At 37.2% G+C, this 26627-nt stretch overlaps 1 protein-coding gene across 2 annotated transcripts in view; it reads right to left on the reverse strand.

Annotated features, from left to right (window-relative positions):
* Window positions 1-217: 217 nt before the first annotated feature.
* Window positions 218-26627, reverse strand: part of PLXDC2 (plexin domain containing 2) — a 418222-nt gene continuing 391812 nt past the window's right edge. For both annotated transcript variants that reach the window (XM_036242142.1, XM_036242135.1), the window contains exons 13-14: window positions 26191-26351; window positions 218-365 (exon numbers count right to left, since the gene is read on the reverse strand). In XM_036242142.1, the coding sequence (XP_036098035.1) occupies window positions 249-365; window positions 26191-26351 (278 nt within the window). In that variant the 3' untranslated portion in view covers window positions 218-248. The remainder of the gene's footprint in view (window positions 366-26190; window positions 26352-26627) is intronic.

Here is a 26627-nt window from a genome sequence, read left to right on the forward strand (position 1 = left end):
GTGTTCAGTGGTGAATGATAATTTGTACAGCTTTAGTTTTTTTGTTTATTGTTTGTTTTTTGTTTTACCCTTCCTGGGCTGGGCTTGTCCAAAAATCTTGTTTCCTTCAGGCTACAGCAGCTTAGGGCTGTGTGTGTGTGTGTGTGTGTGTGTGTGTGTGTGTGTGTGTGTGTTCGTCTTAACGGTATAGGCAAAATTTTAGTCCTAACACCTGTAAACCAGCACTGGTGCCCTTCTGTGCAGAAACCTCAGCACTGCTCTGACACAATGAAGCCTTCCTTCTCCCCTACTGGTTCAACTTCAGCATAGGCAGGGTGGCCAGAACCTCTCCGAAACTTCATCGCTGGCCATCTGCTTGGGCGTCTCTAAAAGAGAAAATGAAAAAATAATGAACACCAGGGTGATGACTGCATCAGAAGAAAAGAATATATTTGCCAAATAGTGGAGATTACTTTCTGAATTAAATTTAGTAAGCGAAGTGATCTCTTAATACCACCACAGCTGGAATTATATACCCACAAGGCTCCATGCCTGAATTTCCGTTATGCTCAATCAGCATCTCTTAGGTGACAGTCATTTGCCATCCCCACCCCACAGGATTGAGAGCTTCTCAGAGGCAAGCTTCATGCCTTATGCATATTTATGTCTAAAAGATTCTATAAATGCCCATATATAACTAGGTAAAAATAAACTGTAATAAAACAATCTTCTTAATATGTAGCTGCTGACACTTTCTCTTCTCTGGAAGTCAGTAATGACATCACTTCATTTTATTTCTTAATTCACTCAAAACATCAGGCCATAAAATTTTGCAGAGTACGTCGAAATGTGCTTCGAATTAGGTGCCAGATTTCTAGCAAACAAACTAAAAGGAATACATTTATATCTGAAAAAATTAATTATTAAGCTGAGACTTCACACATATGACTTTTGTGCTTGAAAATGAACAGATGTCATGCCCTGTAAACAGAATCCAGCATCAGAGGGCATGGACCATCCTGAGCCTATGAACTAAACAATTGCCCATGTAGACACTAGTCCTAAAATACAGGTTGTTTGTATTGACAAAGGAGTGCCTGTCTCCCCAGCACTCTGTTCATCAAAAAACCTCTAGTGATTTATAGCGTCGGCCTGCGGTCCGGAGAGACCCAGATTCGGTTCCCGCTAAGGGCATGTACCTCGGTTGCAGTTTGTCCCCGGTCCTGGTCGGTCGTGCGGGTGGCAGCCACTCGATGTGTTCCTTTCACATCGATGTTTCTCTCTCTCTCTCTGTTCCTCTCTCTCCCTCCCACTCTGTCTGTACAAAAAAATGGGAAAATGTCCTCGGGTGAGGATAAAAAAAAACAAAACAAAAAAACAACCTCTAGTGATTTATAAACAGAAATGAATCATTAAGTTATAGCACCAGAAACACTAAAATGCATTTCATCACACGTATACTAAACTATTACTCGATTTATTAGAGTGCCTGCAACTTGAGAGCAAATAAGATAATAAATATCGAAGGAACTTTAATTCTATCTAAAGACATTTAATACGAAAACTGTTAAATATCAGTGTAGACATCCTGGCATTTGGCAGCTCTCTAGATTTGCCAATTACATTCCAATGCCAATGATTAATGGCTGCAGAAGAATTTTCACATTAGGTAGGAATGAGTATTAGCTCTGCTTTCTGGAAAAATACCAATCAAGGTAATTACATTGTGCCTTCTAATAATATTATGTGCTGTTTCTGTAACATTATGTGGTCAGAATGCTTTATATGTGTTAGCTGATTAAGTCCCATGGGGTAAGTGGAACTGAATTATCCATATTTTCCAAAAGAAGAAGTTAAAACTAAGAGAGAGCTAGGTAGCAAGGTAGTGTGTCTTTTTTGGAACTAAAAATCACCAGTAGAAATATACAAAGCATCTCTAGGCAAATGGACCTGTAACTCATGGTCACACCTGTTTGTTGGAAAATGCCAATATGTCACAGCACTCAGTATTTAGAACCCCCACTCTGGTTTCCGTAACTTCACAAATGGGCTTCTGAAGCCACAACTGCCCTAGTTCTTCTTTGAGTCAAAAAGCACAACTGAGTCTTTGTTCTAAATCTCCACCTTTCCAAGGCCCACCTGGCCTATGGGTCCAGCTGGCAAGTATAGCCCTGTGAACTAGCCCAGATGACGAGGACATTGATGATGATGCTTTTGAAAGTGATATTTTATTAAGCTCCAAACAGCAGTTCAAGCTTTGTGCTAGGTGACTTTCATACCTGATCTCATTTGATACACACAACTCAACCATTTATATTTTGCTCAAACCTGTAAAACTAGCAAATGGCAGAGCCAAGATTTAAAATGAGATCCATCTACTTCCAAAGTTAATTCTCCCCACTAAAGAACTCAGTCCTTAAAATTTAGTGGTTTCTATACAGTTCATCCGAAATTTGTGAACATGGTTCTATTTTTATTTCAGTCTTAAAAATATACCATTATGAACAACTTCCGTATTCTGTTAGTAAACCAGAAATACTAAATTAATAATTCTCTGTCTTGGGCTAAAAGATTGCAGGATTAGTGCTAATGTTTATTATGTTCTTTGCGAGCTCATCACAAGGTTCTCAAAGAACAAAAATTGTGGACAGTGAAGCTTCCTCTGTTAACATAACACTAACTTACTTTCTGAATGACACAGCCTCAAAAACGGTTCTCTTGAGTTTTTGAACAAGTCGTTATAGAGAAAGCCTAGAAGTACCCTCACCACATGTGACATCACTAGAGATGCCACCACTCATGCATAATTTGCTTCATCTATCAGTGCGCACCACGAATATAACTTTCTAGGAACGTTAAACCATTGCACATACTGTGTTAAGAGCTCCTTTTCCCCACTTAAGTACACACTGAAAAAATAATCCATAAACGTCCTTCTACAAAATTATTTTAAATGCCTGTAGAGTATATCATGTATAACTAAATCATGATTTATATATTCAACTTGACATTTGAGGTGGTTTTCCAGATTTTTTTTGACAATATATGTAACGTTACAATGAATATCTTTGCTGCTCACCTGATGAGTATATCTCTCACTAGTTCCTTTTATAAACTCCCGGAAGCGGAAGTATTGGGGCAAAGAGAACGTGCACATTATTTCCAAGACACCTGCAATGTCTAGTGTGGTGCTGGATGCTGTGCTGAAGGACACATGACCACAGAAAGGCACGGTACACCGCTGCTGGTTCCCACGGGGGATAAAAACCACTTCGGGGGAAAGAGATTTCCAGTGTGGATTGGAAAGGTGAGGGAAGTATGAAAAGGTAAGACTTGCTATAGTTTTCAAATAAACAATCTGTAGTTGAACAAAACAGAACAAATATAATCCAGCTACACAGGTGTTCAAGGTTACTCGTTTATTTGTGCAACACTAAAAAATGTATACTTACTCCTACTGTTTTTGCCTTGATTAAAAAAAAAAAAGACCTTTTTTGACAATAATATATTAAAATTCATAATGAACTATATAACAAATATCATCCAACTGGGGTTTTAAACATTTGATCTGATTTTACATTCTTTTACATTTCCTTGATATCTCCACCTTTACCCTAAAGACACCAAAGAGTAATAACTTCAACAAAATTCTACTTTCTTTCTAGAATACTTTCACATATCACACAAATCAATTATATGACCTTAAATTATCTGATTTCTCTAAGTCTTTGTTTTCTCCCTTATAAATATCACCTAGGGGTTTGTCCTCTCAACTCATGGGATCCTTATCCCTGCTTGCCTGAGATAATTGACTTTAACGTCATGAGGGAATAAAAAACAACAGTGGTTTAAAAATTCCTCTGTATGGTGGCTCTTCTGATCACTGTCCCTTCTGCTTCTCTCCATAAACTTCTAGGATTTCTAAATTTAAGGGAGATTAGTCCTAACTGACATTGCTTTTCTATATAAATCTTCCATTGTTCAAAGGTTTCCTTATAAATGAAAATGATGGGAACAGTTCTCTGATGGTGAGGGAATGACTAGATAGTTGGTTCTCATGGAAAAATCTTTAATGTTGGTGCTATAATATGAGACGTCTATCCAGAGGACAAAGGGGTCTAGAAATCTGGTGCCTGACTCTGCCACAAAACATGGTCACAACCCGGCATTCATATGTCTTTCTCAAGGCTTAGACATGCCCAAATCTGTCTTCTTTTTACAACAGCTAATTCACATTACTGCAGAAACTGAGAGGGGAAACAGGATCACTTGCTAACAGAGCTGGGAGTATGCGGAAATTGAAAAATTCAAACCAGAATGTAGTGTAATTCATTACAGAAATTCAGGAAGTAATGCCTTAAAACATTAGTAGGTGTAATGCGTGGGTGAGCTCTAATTTTATGTTGGAGAATTATGTATGTGATTAGTCACATTCAGAAGTCAGTGTTCACATTGACATGTCGGCTGGGGTGGGCTGTGCAATCAGGAATTTTCCCTAATTACTCCTTCAGTACTATTAATTGAACAGTCATCCAGCTCTGTCTCAATGGTCTGTGGCAAGATAATTAGCAGAAATATCCATAAATAAACCTGCGGGGTACCCTCAGTTAGCAGTGTACACACAACTGCAGCTGGAGACTTCCCTTCAAGCTCAGAGAGCAAAGCAAAGTGTCCTTCTGGTTGGGTTAGATGAGCTTTGAAAGGAAGTTACTAGGCATAAGTGTAAAGGAAAAAGGGCCCAATTGGAAGACACCTGTGGTGCAGGATGGCACTTGACAAGCAGTTGGCTGGACATTTCTGGTGTTTTGTGCTGCTCTCTTCGATGAACAGCGGGGTAGCAGAAAGAAGCTGGGATCAGAAGGCTTAACTAGCACCCATCAATTCTCAGCGTAGAACTTAGGCAAAGTCACGTGTTTTCTTTGTTGCTCAGTTTCTCCATTTGGAAAATAAAATAAATCAGATTGTTTTTCCAATTTCTTTTCTTTTTTGATTGAAAACAATGTTTGTCACAGACCCTTGGTTTCAATAAAATCTTACCTTGAAATCTAAACAGGATTGTGCAGAGTAGGTCTCCCGTCACTGTGAGGGAGGGACCCTGCTTACACGCTCTCCCTGAGCTGTGAGGGGGCCTGCAGATCCTATACCTCCTTAGAGCATGTTTTTGGAAACTATAGAACTAGATCTGTGTTTCTCAAGCTTGACTGTGCACACAGATCACAAGGGATCTTGTTCAAACGCACCTGCTGATTCACTAGGTCTGGGGGGAGGTTAGGGCTCTGCATTTCAAACAAGGCCCTGGAGATGATGATGCAGCTGGTCCACACTCCGAATAGCAAAGGTGATGACAATATAAGGTCACTTCAAAGAGGAATGGCCTTGAAAAGCAAGTGGAAGAAATAGGATTGAACTCTGACTCTCCTTGTGTCTCCCATGGACCTTCATGGGAACTAAACGCATGTTGTATCACTGGTTTGACCTGTCCGTGTTTAGCTTTGATACAGTTTGCTCATAAAAAGGGATTTTAAAAAAAATACCTCTAACTACTAACTATTCTCTATTCTCCTTATTTTCTGTTGACTATTATTTCAATCTTAACTAGTTATCTGTCTCTGTTGCCAGACCAAGCAATATACAGAACACCAGTTCAATTTGAATTTCAGGTAAACAATAATTAAAAAAAACTATTCTTCACAGGACACACTTAAACTAAAAAAAATTACTCATTTTTTAATCTGAAATTCAAATTTATCTGGTGTCCTGTATTTTATTTGACAACCCTAGCAATAGAAAAACACAATGTTTGGGGGCCCTGGCCAGGCAAATTTGCAAATCTAATGAAAACAAACTATTCCTGTTTGTGGTTGCGCCTCTTTGCTTCATGAGCTGTAGGTCATTTTTTCCTTAAAAAGAACTCAAGCAGACTTGTCTGTCTTCTGGTGTGGCCAAGAATTCCAAGCAATGATTCGTGTGTGAAGAAAGCCTGGGGGTTCTTCCACACATTTTCTGCTCATCTGAAATTGGTTGCTCTTCTTTTTTTCAAAAAATTATTTTTATTAATTTGTTTTTGTTACAGATGTTTCTCCTTTTTCCTCCATAGACACCCTCTTCCCCACCGCCGCCACCCCACTCCATCGCCACCCCCACTCCATCCCCAGCTTTCTTGTCTATGTCCATTGGTTATGCACACATAAGTTCTGTGGTTTATTATCTCCCCCCCCCCGCACACCCTCTCTTCTGGGGTTTGTCAGTCTGTACCCCATCTCTGTGTCTCTGGGTCAATTTTGTTCCTCAGTTTGTTTAGTTCATTATATTCCACAAATAAGTGAGATCATGTGATATTTGTCTTCTCTGCTTGGCTTGTTTCGTTTAGCATAATACTCTCCAGGTCCCTCCATGTCATCTCAAAGGATAAGAGATCTTTCTTTCTCACAGCTGCATAGTACTCCATTGTGTACATGTACCACTGCTTTCTTATCCATTCATCTACTGATGGACATTTGGGCTCTTTCCAGATCTTAGCTTTTGTAAATAGTGCTGTTATAAACATGGGGGTACATATATTCTTTCTGATTGGTGTTTCAGGCTTCTTAGTGTATATTCCTAGAAGTGGGAACACTGGGTCAAATGGCAGTTCAATTTTTAACTTTTTGAGGTAACACCATAGTGTTTTCCATAGTGGCTGCACCAGTCTTCATTCCCACCAGCAGTGTACTAGAGTCCCCTTTTCTCCACACCCTCGCCAACACTTGTTGTTTGATGATTTGTTGATGGCGGCCATTCTGGCAGGTGTGAGGTGATACCTCATTGTTGTTTTAATTTGCATCTCTCTGATTGTTAGTGATGTTGAGCATTTTTTATATGTCTCCTGGCCATTTGTATATCCTGTTTGAAGAGGTATCTATTTAGGTCCTCTGCCCATTTTTAAATTAGGTTCTTTGACTTCCTTTTGTTGAGTTGTATGAGTACTCTATATATTTTGGTTGCTCTTCTTCTTGTGGAATGTGTCTCATTGTCTTCTTCAGCCTGCAGTTACTACTTGCCATTGGTATGCTGCTTTTATTCTAGAACACAGTAAGTGTCCGTGTTGAATTACATAGATCTTATTCCACTGTTTATCCTCATGATGGGCATGGCATCCAGATTCCTGAGTGCCCAGTTATCTTCTACACTTTCTACTTTCCTCTTTCGACTTCAGTTCATTATTGGCCACTAGTAGCCCAAAATGAGAATGGCTGGTGATAGTGACTATTACTGCATTCATATGTGAATAACTGCACTAGATTAGCTGATACAATTTCTATTTACATACCTATATACAAAACACAGTACTGAACTTAAGGCATTTATAATACGTTTAGGGGAAAAAAGATATTTGCATATAAATGCTTGAATAGGAGCAAACCAACAGTACAAGCTAAAAACACAGAGATAAAAAATTTGATTGCTCAATATCATATCAAGTACCTGCTGAAAGCATTTGCCAATAAAGGCTATGAGTTTCGAAGAAAGGGATCTTCATTTGGATTTGAGTCATCAGAGATCATTTCCTGGGCCGGACTCATTCCAGGTCCTTAGAAAACTTCAGCCACTGCTTTTGTGTGCTTTGTTTATCCACATCCATCTCTTCCGTGTTGCTCTTTCTTTCTCATCTCAAAGCAGGCACCTCTCAGGCACAGTCACCTCCTGCCACTGTACTGCCTCTCAGTCCTTTAGGTTGTGAAGCATCACCTCTCACTACTCCTACAGTTCACCCAGGCTTCACTCGTCTTCCTACCAGGCTGACTGCCACGGTGGGCCAGTCCAATCAGTTTAGCCTCTGTTCCCTCATGCATCTGACAGTCCGTCCTGGGTAAGTTCTACCATCCTCATTATAAATCTGCATTTTCTATATTTTTCTCTTCCAGATTGTAAGGAATCGCAACTACTGCAGGAAAAAGCCACACATTCAGGTTACTCTCATTCAGCTCTCAGCTACACCTCGTACATGAATTACCGATACAGCCTTCTAACCCTGCTCAAGTGCTCTTCCACTCTTCCCGCCTTTCCCAGCCCCTCTCCAGTCTCAAATTCTGTTTCTTCATTACATCATTGATTCTCCCTGTCCATAGAATATAGCCCAGGTTTTGTGGTTACTTCTTCAAAGCCTGTGTCATCTAACTGCTATCGATGGTAAAGCCATTCCCAGGACTTGTCCAGAGATATTCATATATCTATTAACAAGTCGATTCATCTTGCCCTTTCTTGACTTGATGCTTTTGTAAAATTATATACCTCTCTCCCATGGGAAATGTCATCTCCTCTTCCTCATTGCTCAGGCACAGCATAGCCCTCTTTCAAGACTCTGCTCAAATAATACCTCTTAAATGAAATCCCCCCTGATTAATCTCTCTGTCTTTCCTAAGAAATTTTTAGTATCAACTGCCCTTTTTATTCAGCATTGATTATACCTTTGATGTTAGTTTTATTATTATTGAATTCATATGTGGCTTTTGGCTTTTAAAGATTTTACGTTCCATATGTCCACATATACAATGAACTGGGGAATATGATTACACATAGGGTGACCATATGACGTTTTTTTTTTTTTTTTAGAGCAAATGGGAGAACTATTAACAATTGTATCAGACAACAGATAGAAACTGAAACAGTCTGGGCAAACGGGGGTTATATTTACTCTTGTTATACCCCTCTGTGATATTAAACACATCTACCAAATTGCACTACACAAATGGGAGCCTTAGTTGTGACTGATTCCCGGTGGTACACGCTGAGAAATCCCAGGCTGCTTTAGCATTGGCCTTCGTTCATAATGTCATGTTGATACTGCATTTGGCAGTAGCTCTCGATTTCTTTAACCACATTGCCACAAGTGGTTGTTTTCCACTAAAATGGAATAATAATTTGCTATTAGATAGGCAATTTAATCCAAGGGAAAGTAATTTGCAGTGCATGTGAATACAAGCCAGTTCCCTGTTGCACAGAGGCTTGGTTAAAAGACAAGATAATGCTGCTCTGGCCATAAATGTTCTAATAAAAGTCTAATGTGAGTTAGTGCTACTTGGTACCACAATAAGGTTGGCTGTGTTCCTCAAGAGGTTGTTCTCATAAAGTCACTTGTATCTGAGCATCAGTGTTTCTTGGTGAGGTCAAACAAAAGGGGGCAAATTACGCTCTATTGAGCCATGACTTAATAATGGTAATCAGCTATTTTTTGTTTTGCCTTAAAGGTTGTGTGCTTTAACCCACATTTAATCACAAGATTAAGACACACCCAATAAAATGATTTATGCCATCAAACTGAGGAGTGGAGACTATTCATTTGAAGATTTAGAGTAATGTTTTTTTGTTGTTGTTGTTTTGTTTTTTTAATCCTCATCTGAGGATATTTTTTTATTTGTCATCAGATAGAGGGAGGGAGAGAGAGAGGGGAAAAAGTGGGAGAGGGAAAGAAGGAAACATCGATATAAGAGAGACACATCGACCAGTTGCCTCCAGCACTACCTGTCCAGGGCTGGGGACAAACTGCAACCCAGATACATGCCCTTGGCTGGAAGCAAAGCCCCAACTCATTGTTCTGCAAGCTGACGCTCTAACCATTTAGCAAACCGGCCAGGGCTAGAGTAATGTTTATCAGTCACATCAAGGCAAAGGCAGACCTATCACATTAGACTGGTATTTCATGACATGTTTAATTTGTCTACGTTTAAGTGAAATAACAAGTGTTAGAAAAATTTAAAAGGCAGAGAGCAAACCTATTAACTATTTAAGGTACTCCATTAAATAATGGATATTCATATAATGCATCTTTTTTTTTTTTTTTAAACTTGAGAATCTTGATCTGTTTATTTTGGAATTTTGGATACATGCTATCTCTTGTCACATAAATTTGAATATTAAAAGAAAACATTATGATCCTGAGAAGGGGAACTATGTGGCATTAGTATGGCAGGAAAATAAAAGTCAAGGGGTATGTGCCCTAGAAGATCAATTGTAAAGGCATTGCAGATGCATTGATAGTTATGTTTTCATCCAGTGTTATAACTGACAAGTAGCAGCATTCAATCATTCCTTAGGGCCTCCAGTGAAGTTCATTACTGCCTTTTACAAAGATTCACATAATTACCACAAAAGCTTAGATAACAGTGTAAGCATTCATTCTATGATAAAGAAGTACTGATAGCCATTCTAATGCTACTATGTGAGCCAGGTTATAGTCCTGGAAAGAACTCCAATGTTCACAACATTCTGAAAATGAAATAAAGAAATAAAAAGCAACATGTCCGAGATACGCCAATTAGAAGCTATAAAAATGACAGTTTTATTGCACAGTTGGTGGTTTTATATCCAGGGGTTGATAACATGGTTTGTGAATTATTTAGATTACTTGTTCTTTTTCTCTTCCTCTTAGCATCTGGATAACTCACAAACATTTGCTTAGGAAAAAAGTATAGTGATGGGAAATAAACAAGTAACTCCAATAAATCTTGGTATTCATTTTTTTTTGGCTGAAACTAATGACTATTTTTAAAAACATTGCTTTTATCTTTGTGCAAATAAAGACTGCTTGGGAGTCAGCAAATCTGGTTTCAGTTCTTTGTTGGGTTACACAGAACTGATCACAAGTCACAGAGTTAGTGAGTTAAGCTAGAATTTACATAAGGTCTGTCTTCTCGGCACTACACTCTTTCTACTGTATTTTATTGGTTCCTGGTTCAGTTACTGTCTAACATCAGGCATAAAGCAAATCACTTTTCATCTCTTGTCAATCATGTTCTCATGCATAAAATGAGAGAGTGGACAAACACTGGTTCTCTACTTAGCATGAGCCCACAACCTCCAGGCAGCCTTAATAACTGATAAATATAGACTAATATTTTTATATATTTATTTTCCTAAACTTTATTCATTTATTTTAATTTTTTTTCCTTTATTGATTTTAGAGAGAGAGGAAGGGAGAGGAAAATAGAAACATCTATGAGAGAGAACATCAATTGGCTGCCTCCTGCACGCCCCCCACTGGGGATTTGGCCCACAACCTTGGCATGTGCCCTGACCACGAATCGAACTCAACCTCTTGGTGCATGGGTCAAGGCTCAACTACTGAGCCAGACTATGCAAACATTTTAAAAAGGCAATCTTTAATCGATGACATTAAGTTTATGCATTTAAAAATATACTAATAGTTACTCTACCTAATACATAGAAACAATCACAGAGAAGCAGCCAAAATGAGGAGACAAAGAAATATACTCCAAATGAAAGAAAAGAACAAAACTCCAGGAAAAGAACTAAACAAAATGGAGATAAGCAATCAATCAGATGCAAAGTTCAAAACACTGATTATAAGGATGTTCAACTTAGTGAGAACTTCAAGGAACGTAGTGAAACCTTCAAGGAACTTAATGAGACCTCCAAGGAACTTAGTGAGAATATCAACAACATAAAAAAGAACCAGTCAGAAATGAAGGATGCACTAACTGAAATAAATAATAATTTACAGGGAATCAATAGTAGAGTAGGTAAAGCCAAGAAGCAAACCATCGATTTGGAATATAAGGAAGCAAGAAACATCCAATCAGAACAGCAAAAAGAAAAAAGAATAAAAAAAATGAGGATAGTGTAGGGAGCCTCTGGGACCACTTCAAGTGTGCCAACACTTGCATCATAGGGGTGTAAGAAATGAGAAGAGAGAGAACAAGAAATTGAAAACCTATTTGAAAAAATAATGACAGAAAACTTTCCTAACTTGGTAAAGGAAACAGACATATAAGTCCAGGAAGCACAGAGAGTTCTAAGCAAGATGAATACACAGAGGTCTACACCAAGACATATCATCATTAAATTCCAAAGGTTAAAGACAAAGAGAGAATCGTAGAAGCAACAAGAGAAAAGCAGTTTGTTACCTACAAAGGAGCTCCTATAAGACTGTCAGCTGATTTCTCAATGAAATTCGCAGGCCAAGAGATATTCAAGGTGATAAAAAGCAATGACCTACAACCAAGATTACTCTATCCCTCAAAGCTATCATTTAGAATTGATGGACATATCAAGTTTCCCAGACAAGAAAAAGGTAAAGGAATTCATCACCACCAAACCAGTATTATATGAAATGTTGAAGGGTCTTCTTGAAGGAGAAGAAGAACAAAAATATGAACAATAAAATGGCAATTAATACATATCTATCAATGCTTGGATCTGCAAACAAAATGAGCAAGCAGAACAGAAACAGACTCATTGATACAGAGAACTTTTTGTTGCTTGCTAGATAGGTGGGGATGGATGAAAAAGGTGAAGAAATTAAAGAAGTACAAATTGGTTGTTAGACTGATGAACCTCAAAGGGAAGTGGGGAGGGAGAACAGAATGAGATAAACCGAAGAACTTCTATGCGTATATGCATAACCAATGGACACTGACAACAGGATAGGGAAGGCAGGAGGGGGGCAGGATTGGGAAGGAGGGGGTCAATGGGGGTAAAAGAGGGGGTTCCTGTAATACATTCAACAATAAAAATAAATTAAAATAATATATATATATATATATACTGTGAGTGACTCGACTACAATATTGCAATAAGATTTGAGTTAAAAATGTCTGAATGCATCAAATCCTGTAGCATGAATGTTGCAATTTAAGAAATTTATATTTTCAAGCACATAAATGTTTTTCTCAGGAAAACAGAGTTTAATGTCTCATTAGGTGAGACACAGTGCAAAAACTTGTGAATCACTGCACTTGATTGCTCCTTAATGTTCTTGCTACCTTCAGTTACCTAGCATTTCATGGTTCTGTTTACTGAAGTTTCAGTTGGGTAATTTTAAATGAGACTATTTATTCAGCAAATATTTACTAAGCATTGCGCTTGTCCTTGGGATAAAACCATGAATGAGATAGATATGTTGTGCTGTAAAGTCCACCAAGAAGTAAAATAAAATAATACTCACAATGCATAAAGTTTTCCTGATTTTGCCTTAAAGTCAGTTCCTTGAAAGAACGTATTAGTCAGTTCCACTTCTTAACCAGAGTTAATAAAAGAAAATTTTAAATCTGACAATCTCTGGTTACTTATTTGCCTTGCTGATATCATAAATCATTTCATTTTAAAAAATAGACATAAACTAAATTTTCCAATTACCCTAAATATATTCTGCTACATAGATCCTACAGTTGGTAAATAAAAATTTAAATAAAAAGGCATGATACTTGTTTAGTTTAAAATATACACTTTTTTGCCTTCCCTTTTCTGTACTCCAGAAAGGTTTTAATAAACTGTATCTTTCTTATATAACTTTCTATAATTATAGTGTTTTTCACAACAATTCCCTTGCTTTTACATTTGCATTGCCCCTATCAATATATGTATAACCTAATTTTCCCTTTGCTTTGGCTCTGCTCAACATCTTCAATGGTGAGTCCATCTGGCCTTCTTTTTACATACCTTTCTTCATTAACAAACTCTAGTGTAATTATGTGGTTTGCCAAAACACACTCAACCCAATGATTTTCCCCGAGTTTACATTACTTTAATGAATTTCTTAAGTGGCTTTACATACATTAGATGATAACTACTGTATCTAATCCATCTTTCCTTAATTTCTCAATGGATTAATAAATAAAAGTTTATTTCTTGCTCACATAATAGTTCAAAACAACTGTTCTTATAGGCAGGCAGCTTCCTTCCATCTTGGCTTCTCCATTCCCTAGGAACTGTGTATATCCCATGGCAGCTTAGAATGTGCATATATAAAGTATATAATATATAATTATTGCATAAATTATAATGTGCATATATAAATTAGCAGTTGCATCTAGCTTTTTATTGTGGTATAATTGACCTATAACAGTATATTAGATGTGTGTTAGCAACTGCATTTTAAAAACATAAATGGAGTAAAATATAGAAAAAATATTGCAAACATTTTTCAAGCACTTCTAAAGTGTTTGTTGCCCGGTGAAGCAAGCTGAAACATGAGATGTCTGTTACAATAGCCACCTTCAAATGCATGAAGGGCATTCCTTTCGAGAAGGTGTACAGATGTGTTTTCAGCGGCACCAGAAAGCTGAACTGAGTCCACCAGCCCCTGTTTGATACCTCTCTCGTCATTTTGCTTACCTGAAGCTCTTCTGTAATAGATTTCTAGGGGAAATATTTCCAGAGTTCTTGCCTTTTGATAATAGTTTACTGTACTCTTTGTACTTACAGGTCAGTTTTGCTGGATATAAAACCTTGGGCTACATTTTCTTTCCTTTAATATAGCTACTCCATTTTCTTCTGGCACAAAATTCGCTGTCAAAAGTTTGGTGATCTTCTCATTCATATTCCCTTACAAGTCAAATGTTCTGTTTATCTTAAGGAACAAAGATGTATTTTTTCTTTCTTTTTAAAAAGGAAGCCTTAATCTTGGTTGCTTTCTTTCAGGAACTTATAAAAATTAGAGTTTGTGGTATTCATTTTTTTCTCTTTTGCTTTCGTTTTCTTCCTTAGGGATTCCTATTGGAGGAAAGCCAGCTGGTTGAAACGCTCCTCTTAGCTCTTCTAGATTGAGATTGGGGATCTATATGCTGTTCTATCAGGAAAACAAATTTGCACCTCTTTGGAATGTAACTCAGCTGCATCATTTATCAGCACAAGAGTGTTTCAACTGAGAAGAAAAAAGCACTTTGTCCATCAGCAGTGATTATAATATAAAGACACTAAGGATCACAGAATTAAGTAAAAAAGAAGTGGAGAAAATGCCAACTTAAATTTCACAAAAAATGTTTTGAATGCACTTTATTTAAAAATCCCCTAAGGCTGCTTGGCAGAGTGTAAAAGAGGGAAACAGAGCAGCAGAAGTGATTTTGAGTGACCAGAATAGTTTAAATAGTTTACATCTTAGGAGAAAGAAAGAAAAAGATGAATATAGAAAGCAAAACAAAAAGGACTTTATTTCTAAGTGGAAAATGCCAAGTATGCTTTGCGTCTCCTACTTTTTAAAAAAGAAAGCATATGTATTAAACTGTCAACCTCTCCTCTTAGTAAAATTGAAGAAGTTCATATGTGGAGAGAACTATGGGAGAAAGCAGAAAATAGCACTTATCCTGGCACTGTGTTACTTTCTTCTGTTTCAAATAACCCTTCATTGGGAAAGATTTGTGTAAGGCATTTTACAATCAGTTACTTTCCTGATAAATTCTTTTGTTTTTAAGCAGACTTTTCACTAAAGGCAAACTGGAATCTTGCTTGCCCGTTAGAGACAGGAACGTGAAATCGAAGGCATTAGCCAATACTTCTCATTTCCCTGAAAGGTGCAAAGTCGATGCCCTACCCCCTCAGGTTATTACCTCAGAATTCATCATATTCTCTGCTGTGTGGGTATGTGCTTTACTTTTGCACTTTGTGTTACTCAAAAATGAGATATCTTCAAAAACTGCAAGCATGTACAGTCATGCCTTCTGTTTTACTTTGTTACTTTGGGGGAGGGCACCAGAATAGACTAGACTTACAGGGACAGAATGAACCTTAAATTCATTCGTTCTAGCTCAGCCTCTTCTATAATGCTTAAATATGCTCTCTGTAGTTGCTGCTAAGGGACTTAAATGCCGAATTATATCTGGCGATGGAGAGTTCTTCACTCCAGAGCCCGAGTACCATCTCAGAGAACCTCTGATTATTAGAAAGTCTTTTTATTGAGCCCATATTCATATCTTCAAAGCGTCTCCCTAGAGAGCCTCGTGTCTATCCCTCCAGAAAAAGTCAGATATGTGACCATACAGCCTTTTCACACAGGTGAGGAGCTATTTTGCTCCTCCTTTTATACTTATCTCTGCTAGAACTTTCCTTTCCTTCATCCACTTCCTGCATAGATCAGAGGTCTTTAATATCCTTAATCACTCTCATCTTTAATATCCTTAATCACTCTCCTCTAAACGAACACAGTTTTGGTTGACCATGCTCCTCTACAAGCCTGGGGTGCACCCTACCCCTTTGGTGAGATGCCTTCCTGTTCTTCATAAAACATGATACATTTTTAACTTGACAGTTATATCCTAAGTCATACATGTTAAGATAACTTTCTCACTAAAATTCAGTGTTCTTTACCTATCTTCGTTCTACACCAAATTTACTCCATATTAAACTTGTACATATTTAAGATTCCAGTATGATTACAAGCTACTGAACCATAGATATTCTAAGGTCAACAGCAAGCAAATTTGAAAAACTAAGGAAAAATAATGTGTGACATAAATTGAGATATAAAACAAGAAAATATAATATATAATTAAGAGATCACCTCTTACTAGAACTCCACCTTGCACCAAGATTTTGAAAAATGATCACAAATTTTTCTCTTTATAGAAGAAAACGTTTTCTTTTCTTTTTTTTTTTTTTTAAGAAAACAAATATAATTTCTCCTTCAAAGACTTTGGCAAAAGATAACACCTGACACAGAGTCAGTGTACATAAAATTTTTTTTTAACAGATGAAGGGCTTTTTTATTAAAATATAAATGTAGTTAGCTAAAAGTAGAGAAGGTAGAAATATAACTAATAATTCTGATTTGCTATATAGTATAAAAAAGGGGTTTTAATTTTGAATCAGAGTTATTTTGTTTATATTCAGAAAGTTTTAATAGAGTCATAACCTCAAGAAAGTAGAGCAAATAATCTTAATCCATTTGCAAATTAAAAGTACCGTTGGCTACTTACTTCTAATAGAATTACAAAGAGCATGTTTACTTCTATAATTTAAAATACATTTCCTTACATTTCTATTGCCTTGATTCTGATATTTTTTAACCTCCTTAACTCAATCCAAAATTTTAATCCTTTAACAATCACACATCATTTTAGTGTTATTTATAAACCATTACATGTAATATTAGCTTATTTTTAGCTGTTTATTATTTCTGCCAGAAAAAAAATTATAGTATGTGGAATTAGTGGGAAAAATAATCTTAGAATTGAATAAATTCATTACTATTGTGAAGCAATAATTACTGCTCAAATTAAAGTTCTATTCTGTCTCCACAAATGGAAAGACTTAAGTATTTATTTTAACAAAGAACAGTTACCAAAGTCACAAGGAAGAAATGACTCAACAGTTGGTACTGTAAGTGGAATAATCTCTTTTTAAAGCGGTAACAGAGGAAAGGATCTGATTTCTAAAACATATATCATGTACTTACAGATGCTCAAGTGAATTACAGCTTTGCAAGTTTTTAATAATTTGTTTATTTGGTTCTTTCATCTATTAACTTCCCTGTAAATATTTTATATGCATGTAAAATATATATGTATAAATATATAATATACACATATATCATTTATTTCATGGCTTTATGCACCATTTAAAATGATAAGTTAGGGAATAGCAATTAAGAAGGAATCAGAGCAGAGAACTGAGTGAAGTATTAAATATTTTATTCAGTAGTTTTACTAGTTGTTCCCAATGAAGGGAAGAAAACATTTCATTAAGTTCAAAACAATATTTTAGTTTTAGGAATTAAAATGAAAATATGTTACCCACAAGATGACATTTATAAAAGATGACATATATATGTAAATATATATAATATATGTAACATATATTTATATGAATCACCATGAACTTGAATTGATGTCTCAAAAACATTCAGTGATGTACATGAGTAAAATTCCAGCATCTTAGAACAGAAAGTGAGAAAAGAAAACCACAGACATCCAAAGAGTGTCATTAAACAAAAAAAAAAGCAAACTAGTTTCACCTGTTTCCCCCTATATTTTACTATGTTTCTGGGAAGCTCCCATCTAATAGAACAAACAGTTTCTTTAACGAGGCTGTCAAACTTTGGCCTGATTTCTCCTTCCCTGTAGCAGTTCATCAAAAGTGAATGCCATCTTTTGCCTCCTCTAAGAAATAAAATATTTTGTTTCAACGAATCAATTTTTCCTTGAGTTTTCTTTAAGACTGAAATATGACTAAGGAATACCTTAAGGACAAAACTCTTATGAAAAACACGTGACTTCAAGAAAACAAAAAAGATGCGTAGGTCTAGGAAAAGATTTCTGTTTACTATATCCTAGGATATACACATTAAAGTTATATATAAGGTTATAAGGTTAAGCCCATAGCTTCCTGACTCCCAAGTGCTACTGAGATGCTAGACATTTCGTCTCCCAGCAGCAGCCTTCAAGTCCTTGCTGGGCTCCCTTCTGGCTCCTCTCCTGGCAGGACTACTGATGGCCAGGAAAAGTCGAGGGCCACAGCTGCCTGTCTTGCTTTAATCCTGTTCTCCATGGGTCCTTGCTCTCCACAAATATTTATCGGGATGGAAAATCCCTTGAGCAGTAAACCACTCAAAAACTGTTATGCTGTTGCTGTAGCAGCATAGCTTACAGACCCAGAACAGAGAGTTCTGAGTTCAAGTCTCAGCTCTGAAATTAGGTGTCAAATGACCCAAGAGGGTTGTTTCGCCACCCTGGGTTTCTAATTCGGCATTGGAATGGGCTCCAATAAAGGTGTAGAAAGGGCACTTCCCACTCAGGCTCGAGGAACAGAGGGCTCTGCTGGTGTGAATTTATCTAGATTTTTAGCATCTAGAACTAGCCAATCCCTGGGGTGCCAGGGTGCACTAAGTTACAGAAGAGCTAAAAACCGTCTTTCAGAATGTTAACTTTAGTAGACAACTGGAAGGAATCTTTTTTTTTTTTTAACATCAAACATATTAACATATTACAGAGTATAATGCAAAATTCACTCAACTTTTTAATATAAAACATAAATCTCCAAGGAAATGTATCTGTGGTAGGTACTTGGGGAATTTATATACTTGACTCAGGAAGAGCTGCAGGGTTGCATGAATGCTGAGGTTTCTTTTTGTTTTTACATCCTATGATTTTGCAGACAGAAAATACTAGGTAATTACACCAAAGGCAGATATTTTGGTCCCCTGGCAATAATAAAAATGTTAAAGCGTAATATGAATAATGACTGATATTTAGACATTTATGTCCAGGTATTATTGTGAAAACCACTGTGCAATTTCTAATTCAAATCAGTACATACAATTTAAGAATGGTAAGACTTCTGTCCTTCAAGAAAATTAACTGTTTCGGAGAATAGTCATCTTTATTTTCTTTTTCTTTTTTCTTTTTTAAACAAATATATATCCAGAGCTCTATAAAAAGTCCTAAATGATAATAATAATAGCAATAATAATAATCTCTCTTATTACCAAATAGTTCAGAGAGTCTTATACCCTTGGTTGTTTGATGAATAATATCTTACTGCTCAAAAAAGATAATATTTTCTTCAAGCACTGACATCTATACCTAGATTAATATGTTTATCATCTGTCTACACCTACTAGATTGGAAGTTCCATGAGGCCAAGCATTGCCTCCTGCCCATTTTTATTGACCTCTGTAACTGGGTACCTGACACATAATAGGAGCTCAACAAAATTGAATACATGAATGAACTCAATGAGTAATTGGTCAACATATCAGATAGCTTTGCCAGCCATCTCCTTCCTCAAGTTACTAATCTCCTCTTCTCCCCCATGCTGAAAAATCTCTTGGTTTTCCATTTTCAAAAGAATATGAAGCAAATCAGACTTTCTTTCCAACCCTTTCTTCTCTGCAAGATTTTCTTTATAAACCATCATTGACTGATAGAAATACAGTGTAAGCCACATACATAATTTTATGTGTCTAATAGCCACATGTAAAAGTAAGTAAAATTAATTTTAATAATATGTCTTATTTAACCCAATATACCCAAGTCATTTTCATTTTAACATGTACTTAACGTAAAAATGAATGGGCTATTATTACATTCATTTTTTTTTGTATTCAAACTTTGGAATCAGGTATGTATTTCACATGGATCTCATTCAAGACCAGTGACATTTCAAGCACCAAATAGCTCTATAGGGGTAGTGGCTACCACACTGACAACATGGCCTTACAGCCTGCGTTTCTCCAATTTTCAGGGTAAGAATTATAATCCATTTAAAGGCAAACTCATTGCCTTTGAAGTCTTTGTGTCTTCTGGTTCATGAGGGGGCGCCGTTACTATCATTTTTGCCTTCTTTTCTATCTTTAAATGAGTCCTCAGTACTGACTCCTTTTTCTCTGAGGGTGTTTCTAGTACTATTTTGCAGCATCAGAAGCAAGATAATAATTCTTAGCTTTTACTTTTCTATTATTCAAATAAAACAAAACCCTCCAATATTTTACTCATAGCATCTATTTTTCAAGATATTGCTCATCTTGATCACAATTCTCTTCTTTATATCAATATAGAACAATCAAAGCTGCACATAAATGTTTAAATACCAGCTACTTTTAAAATACTAAGAAATTATTTTATAAATTTTGCTAGTCTAAATTATTTCGCTTATAGTTCACACAGAATCCTTCCATGCGAATTTTTATGATTACCACTTTATAATCTTATTTTCTTTATCTTCAATTAGATTATATTTTACATATATATTACTTAACTAATACTACAATAATATGTTTTATTTAACCCAATATACACACATAACTAAAATCTTAGTGCTATGTGAGAGTATTCAATAGTGGAAACACTTATCTCTATAACCCATATTCAAAAAACACTAAAAATTTATTATAAATCACAGAATTTTTGCCTAGAAATTTTATCAAATGTAACATAGAACCAAAGGCATATTTAATTCTTCAAAAAAATTGAAGACGGAGTAGTGTTATCAAAATCTATTAACAATCAAGGGACACATTTGTTTGAATGTGTTTTCTATTTTGTTTCAAGGTATTAAACTTAATTTTTAAAAAAGATTTTAAAGCCTATTGGTCCCTTTTGCATAATATGATGAGTTTTGGTCAAAATCAAATACCTTTTTTTTTTTATCCTCACCTGAGGATATTTTTGCATTTATCTTCAGATAGAGTGGGAAGGAGAGAGGGAGGAAGAGAGAGAGAGAAATATCTATGTGAGAGAGACACACTGAGTGGTCGCCACCCACATGGCCCCAACCGGGGCCGGGGACAAATTGCAACTGAGGTATATCCCCCCAGTGGGAACCGAACCTGGGACTCTCTGGTCCACTGGCCGATGCTCTAACCACTAAACCAAACTGGCCAGGGCTCAAATATCTCTTTTAAAAAATTACGGAGAACAGCCAGACAGGTAAACAAAATAAAAGCCATTCAGTGAAAAGTCAAAGAAAATACTCAGTGTACGATCAGAAGAAGATGGTGGAGAAATACAGAAGATAAGTTCATGAAATTGACTATTATGCCAGAGGAAGACTGAATGCCTTAGGAAAAGGGACTCTTGTACCCAATCCTGAGTATGAGCACATGGACTGTAAACAGCGAATTCAATTGTTGTGTAATTATACAATGTATGGGGTGATGCTTTGCTTCATTATCAAGACCTTCTCATTCTCATCTACTCTTCTCTTGATTTTAGCCAATTAATTGCATTTAGTCACATTTACTTAGAATTCAATATAAGAATGTATTTCTAGATTAGATTTTAATTCCCACTTTATCCTATTTCCTTCCCACAAACAAGACGTTTAAAAGATAAAGGCCATGTAAACACTTCATATGAGAAAGAGTGTTTGTATCCACAAAATATATAATAATTTGGTGTATATTTTCTGCAAGAATGAAACATTAATAACTGCCAATGTCTGAATCATCACTATAAATAAACAATAACAACAGTAGCTATGTAAATTGGTATACATTTTGGGACAATGCTTTTGGCAATATTAATTAAGTACCTTTAAACTCTATATTTATTTCCTTTGATTCTATTTTTGGGAATCTATTCCGAGCACACAACGTATGCCCATAGATACACATGTTCCTCTATCTCTGTACACAGTGAGGCAGCATTGCCTAGTGGTTAAGGACAGGGTCTCTGGAGAGCCTTGGCTCAAATCCTGACTCCACTGTCGACTAACTGCATGATGTTGAGAAAGTTACTTAAATTCTGTGCCTCAGTTTCCTCATTGATGACAGGCAGATAATCTTAGCGCCTCTTAAAGTCTTCGTGACAATTAAATGAGGTTATAAGCATAGATCGCTTCCACTAGTGAATGTAATAAATGTACACTGTCACCATTATTATGTTCATGATGGGCTATTTACAACAGCAATGAGAAAGCACCAGTGCTCCAGGGCGCTAGACAGGACGCGTGAACTCTGCTATATGCACTGGAAGGTAAAGTCATTACATCTTATCACAGTGCCTAGCACAGGAATCAATTCCTACAAGTTTTCAGTGCAGTCTGAATTCCATTGTGAAATATACAAGGTGCACCTTGGGTCATGTTTTAATATCACTGAAACTGCAAGGTCTCTCATGGTCAAGGGCGAGTCATAGTTTAATGGGTAGTGTGTGACGCATCTTGCATTTGATACAGTCCATAGTCAGCAAAATAATGGCCTCCCAAAAATGTCCCTGTCCTAATTGCCAAAATCTGCCAGTGGCCTCTTCTATGGCTAAACAGACTTTGTACATGTGCGTAGCTGAAGGACTTCGGGATGGGGAGATTATCCTGGAGTCTCCATGTGGGCCCATGGCAACCACAAGGGGCTGCGCAAGAGGAAGGCAGCAGTTCAGAGTTAGTAAAAAACGTGATGACAGCAGCAGAGGTTGGGGTGATGCAAAGAAGGGGCCAGGAACCAAGGGATGCTGCAGCCTCTAGCCCTGAAAATGGCAGCTGAAGCCTGAAGCTTCTAGAAGAAACCAGCCCTGCTGACACCTTGACTTGGGTCCAGTGAGACTAATCTTAGATTTCTGATGTCCAGAGCTGTAAAATAATAATCGTGTGCTGCTTTGAGCTACTAGGTTTTTGATAATTTGTTATAGTAGCAATAGGAAACTAATATACAGTCTTAAATTGGTTGCAATGAGATTCTTTTTGACTTACAGGCAATGTTAAGCCTTCAGCGCTTTCTGAATTGTCACTTAACATGAAAGGGAATCCATATAAAGCTACTGAGTGAATGTTGAATGAAATAGTATACAGCCATTAAAATGATGTTTATAAAGCGTTAGTAAAATGGAAAATGTTATTTGTTAAAAAAAAAAAGAATGTCAATTTGTATTTCAGTAAATCACAAATATATTAAATGGGAAAACATCAAATTATGCATAAAAGAATCCCAGAAGAAAAGAAATACAAATAGTAAGAGAGATTGCTTCTACATGTAAATGACTCCTTTTTCTTCCTTTTACATTTCTGGAAATTTTGTATAATGAATAGGTATTAATTTCATAATGCAAAAAAGTCCACCAATGTCATTTAAAATTTAGTAGTATAACATGGATAAAAAAGCATTTTGAATGATATTGGTAAACTCCATCTCTTTATGCACCAGTAACTCTAATGTAATCGCTAATTCAAAGCCTTCAAATTCATAGGTCTGGTATTTCCCTAGCTATGCAGTCATCACGGACCTGCATTTTGTTTTGCAAGGATGGGTCAGCGTTCATAATAGTAACGTTATAATTATCACCTTCAAAACTCATCCACTCAGCAGCCCCTGCGAGCTGCCCGAGGGCAGCAGGGTATCAGACGGGCAGTGATTTAAGTAGATACTGATAGATGACTCATTGGGATAGAAAAAGGCCAAGAAGAGAAAAGTTGGGAACCTGCAGAGTGACTCCCCTTCCCTCCAGTGTGGAAAGACGAGAGAGTTCTTCCTAGCAGTATGGGTCTTTGACCTCGAAGAAATGCTCCACTAGTCCGAGCCTTGGTCTCTTCGTGTTAGGTGGGAAGAAGACTAAATTCTCTCTCGAGTTCCTTCTAGCTCTAAGCATTCTATAAATTCATGTATGTGTAAATATTCGCACAAACATATAGGCTCTGATTATAAAAAAATAGGACTGAGCTCTGGTCAGTTGGGTTTAGTGGTTAGAGCATCAGCCCATGGACCCAAAGGTCATGGGTTTGATTCCACTCAAGAGTATGGACCTGGGTTGCAGGTGCCTGGCCCTGCTGGGGTCATATGGGAAGCAACCAATTGATGTGCCTCTCTCAGATCGATGTTTCTCTCTCCCTTCCTCCCTTCCACTCTCTCTAAAAATCAGTGGAAAAGTATCCTCAGGTGAGGATTAACAGCAAAAATAAATAACTGTGTTTAAAAAAAGAATCGCTGAAAAAAAAAGCTTTCACTCTTCCACAGCCTCACTTTGTATTCACACAGGGACTGCTGTGAGCTGGTGTGAAGTAGGTCTTTTGTGCGGTACAATTTCCCACTAATACCATCACCATCAGATATTTCACAGTATCTTCTTTTACATGAAGTCAGAAAATAAACTGCACAGCGTATTAAGAGGCTTAGACGTCTGAGGGCTTACAGCAGCAGCCCGTGGTCTGGTGAGTCGCTGAAGCTTTACAGCTCGGCTCTCGTGAGCTGTTGGAGGCCTGCACGCGTGCCCGCAGGGAAGCTTCCTGCTCTCGTCTGTGAAAATCCGGCACGTGAACGAAACTTACAGCCTTCCAACTAGGTGCCATGCCTGATCATTTCTCCATTCTTATCATTTTAAACAAGATGCCATTTCTAGAATATGTCATACGTAAATTTTAGTGGAATCTCAACATTTCCTAGTGTATTTATTGCCCCCCCCCGAAAATATGAATGGAATACCTCTTATTTGAAAGAAACAAGTTAGTTACTCCCAATCCTATAGAACTTAAAAGTCTGTAGGGTGCAATAAATCATGTACATATTTAACTTTAATACAGAACAGAAAGGTAAATGCAGGAGAAAGATTTGGTTATATTACAATGGATAGAATCTCAGAGAGAAATAGAGAGTATGTTCAGCTGTCCACAAAGAGAGATGATCCAGGGAAGCTTCCAGTGTACACGCCATCGGAGGCTGTTCGGATCTTAAACTCAAAACTGAGGTGGAAGTGGGGGGCTTTCTCAGTGGATGAAACAGAATAAGCAATACCCTGGCAGCATGGACAACTTGGAGTGGGCATGGAGAAGAGCACAGAGTGAAATGTGATGGCAGTGCCCACTTCAAATTGGGGAGCCATGGCATAGACCGAAAACATGGACCAGATCCAGTTTTCCAAGGCCTTGAATGCTGAGCTAACGAAGCTACACTTGAGTCCACAGACAGTGGAGCGTCATACATGCTTCCAAGCAATTACTAATTGCTTTTCATTCACCTCTCCTTCTTAAAGGTGACAAAGGTAATTTTAACTTTGTACTTTAAAAGGGATTACAATTTCTTACTCAACAAGAACACAACTTTAAGCAACCCCTCTGTTTATCAGTCAATGAATTGGAAAGTATTTAAACTTTACATGTTTGAAACTCTGAAGGGAAAGATTTCCTTTATGGCTCTAGTATTTATTTGGTTTTGGAAGAGCACTGAGCCTGTTAAGATGTTGGAATGAAAGCTGCACATAGAGGCGGCCTGGGAAGCCCATTTATCTGGGGGATAGACGGGGACTTGGTCACACCGACTTCATCCTGGGCCTCCAGGTTTCCCAGTTCAGGCCTCTGGTCATCAGGGTTTGGCTCTGGCCCTTTATACACAGAGTCTGGTCCTTCACCTGGTTGCTCCAGGGCACTGGCCCCAAATCTACGTTCTGTACATGGAGCCACAACACTGACTCAGCATGGCATTTATTTGTGTATTTGTATGAGAGAGAGAGAGAGAGAGAGAGAGAGAGAGAGTGTGTGTGTGTGTGTGTGTGTGCACATTTATCTATAAATGTATAAATATACATACATTATACAAAGTGATGATGACCCATATTGTTATATCTATTATTTTATAGTGAAAGTTGTTACATTTTCTAAATAGTTTGTGGGCATTTTGAGAGCAGGCCCAACATATAGTAACCTGCATGCAGCCAGAACTTAATTAGTATGTATTGATTAATTGATTTAAGAAAAGTTCTTTAGCCTCCAGCATATGCTGCATTTCCTTCTAGAATCAGGGAGAACAGCTGGTTAACACATTTGATATAAAAGGACAAAAAAGTATGGTTTCTATTTTCCTTTAGATTGTAAAAGGCAAGATAGGTTAGTTCTTTAAAAGTTCCTGAGATGAGGTAACTGAACTCATCACATAGAAGCAATCAATGTGTGTGTGAAACCAGCCAGCTCGCAACTGCACAATGGAGGAGTAATGTGCTGAACATGAAATACAGGTGATGTTCGCAAATGGAGACAGTTCGTCAACTAGCATGGTTTCTATGTGTAATCCTTGAACCTTACCTCAATAAAGAAGATGCTGGCTGCTGACGTTGGATGATGATACATATAGACTGTCACAAGAATGGCTGCTGCTATAATGAGGACCAGGATGAGAATCCCAACAATGAGGCCAGCATGCAGGGTCCCCCCTTTCTTCTCCGCTGCACTGTCGTCTGTAGAAGCTGAGAGAACAACACAGCTGTCAGGGCATTCAGGGGTACACTCTTAAGCTTGTCTTTTCATTAGAAAGAATACTTGTATTTTAAATAAAGTACCCTTGGATTTTTTTTACTTCCTGTGCAACTTTCTTTTCCATCTGACCCATTTTAGCAGTTAGATGTTTGTTACATGGGCCATAAAAATCCATACTATTAATGATTAAAATATATATATAATTGTGTTTTAATTTGCAGTTCAATAAGCAAGATCAATAGCCTTTATTTTAAAAGTAGTGCAGA

Source organism: Molossus molossus, unplaced genomic scaffold, assembly GCF_014108415.1.
Source record: "Molossus molossus isolate mMolMol1 unplaced genomic scaffold, mMolMol1.p scaffold_m16_p_1, whole genome shotgun sequence".
NCBI classification, from domain to species: Eukaryota; Metazoa; Chordata; class Mammalia; order Chiroptera; family Molossidae; genus Molossus; species Molossus molossus.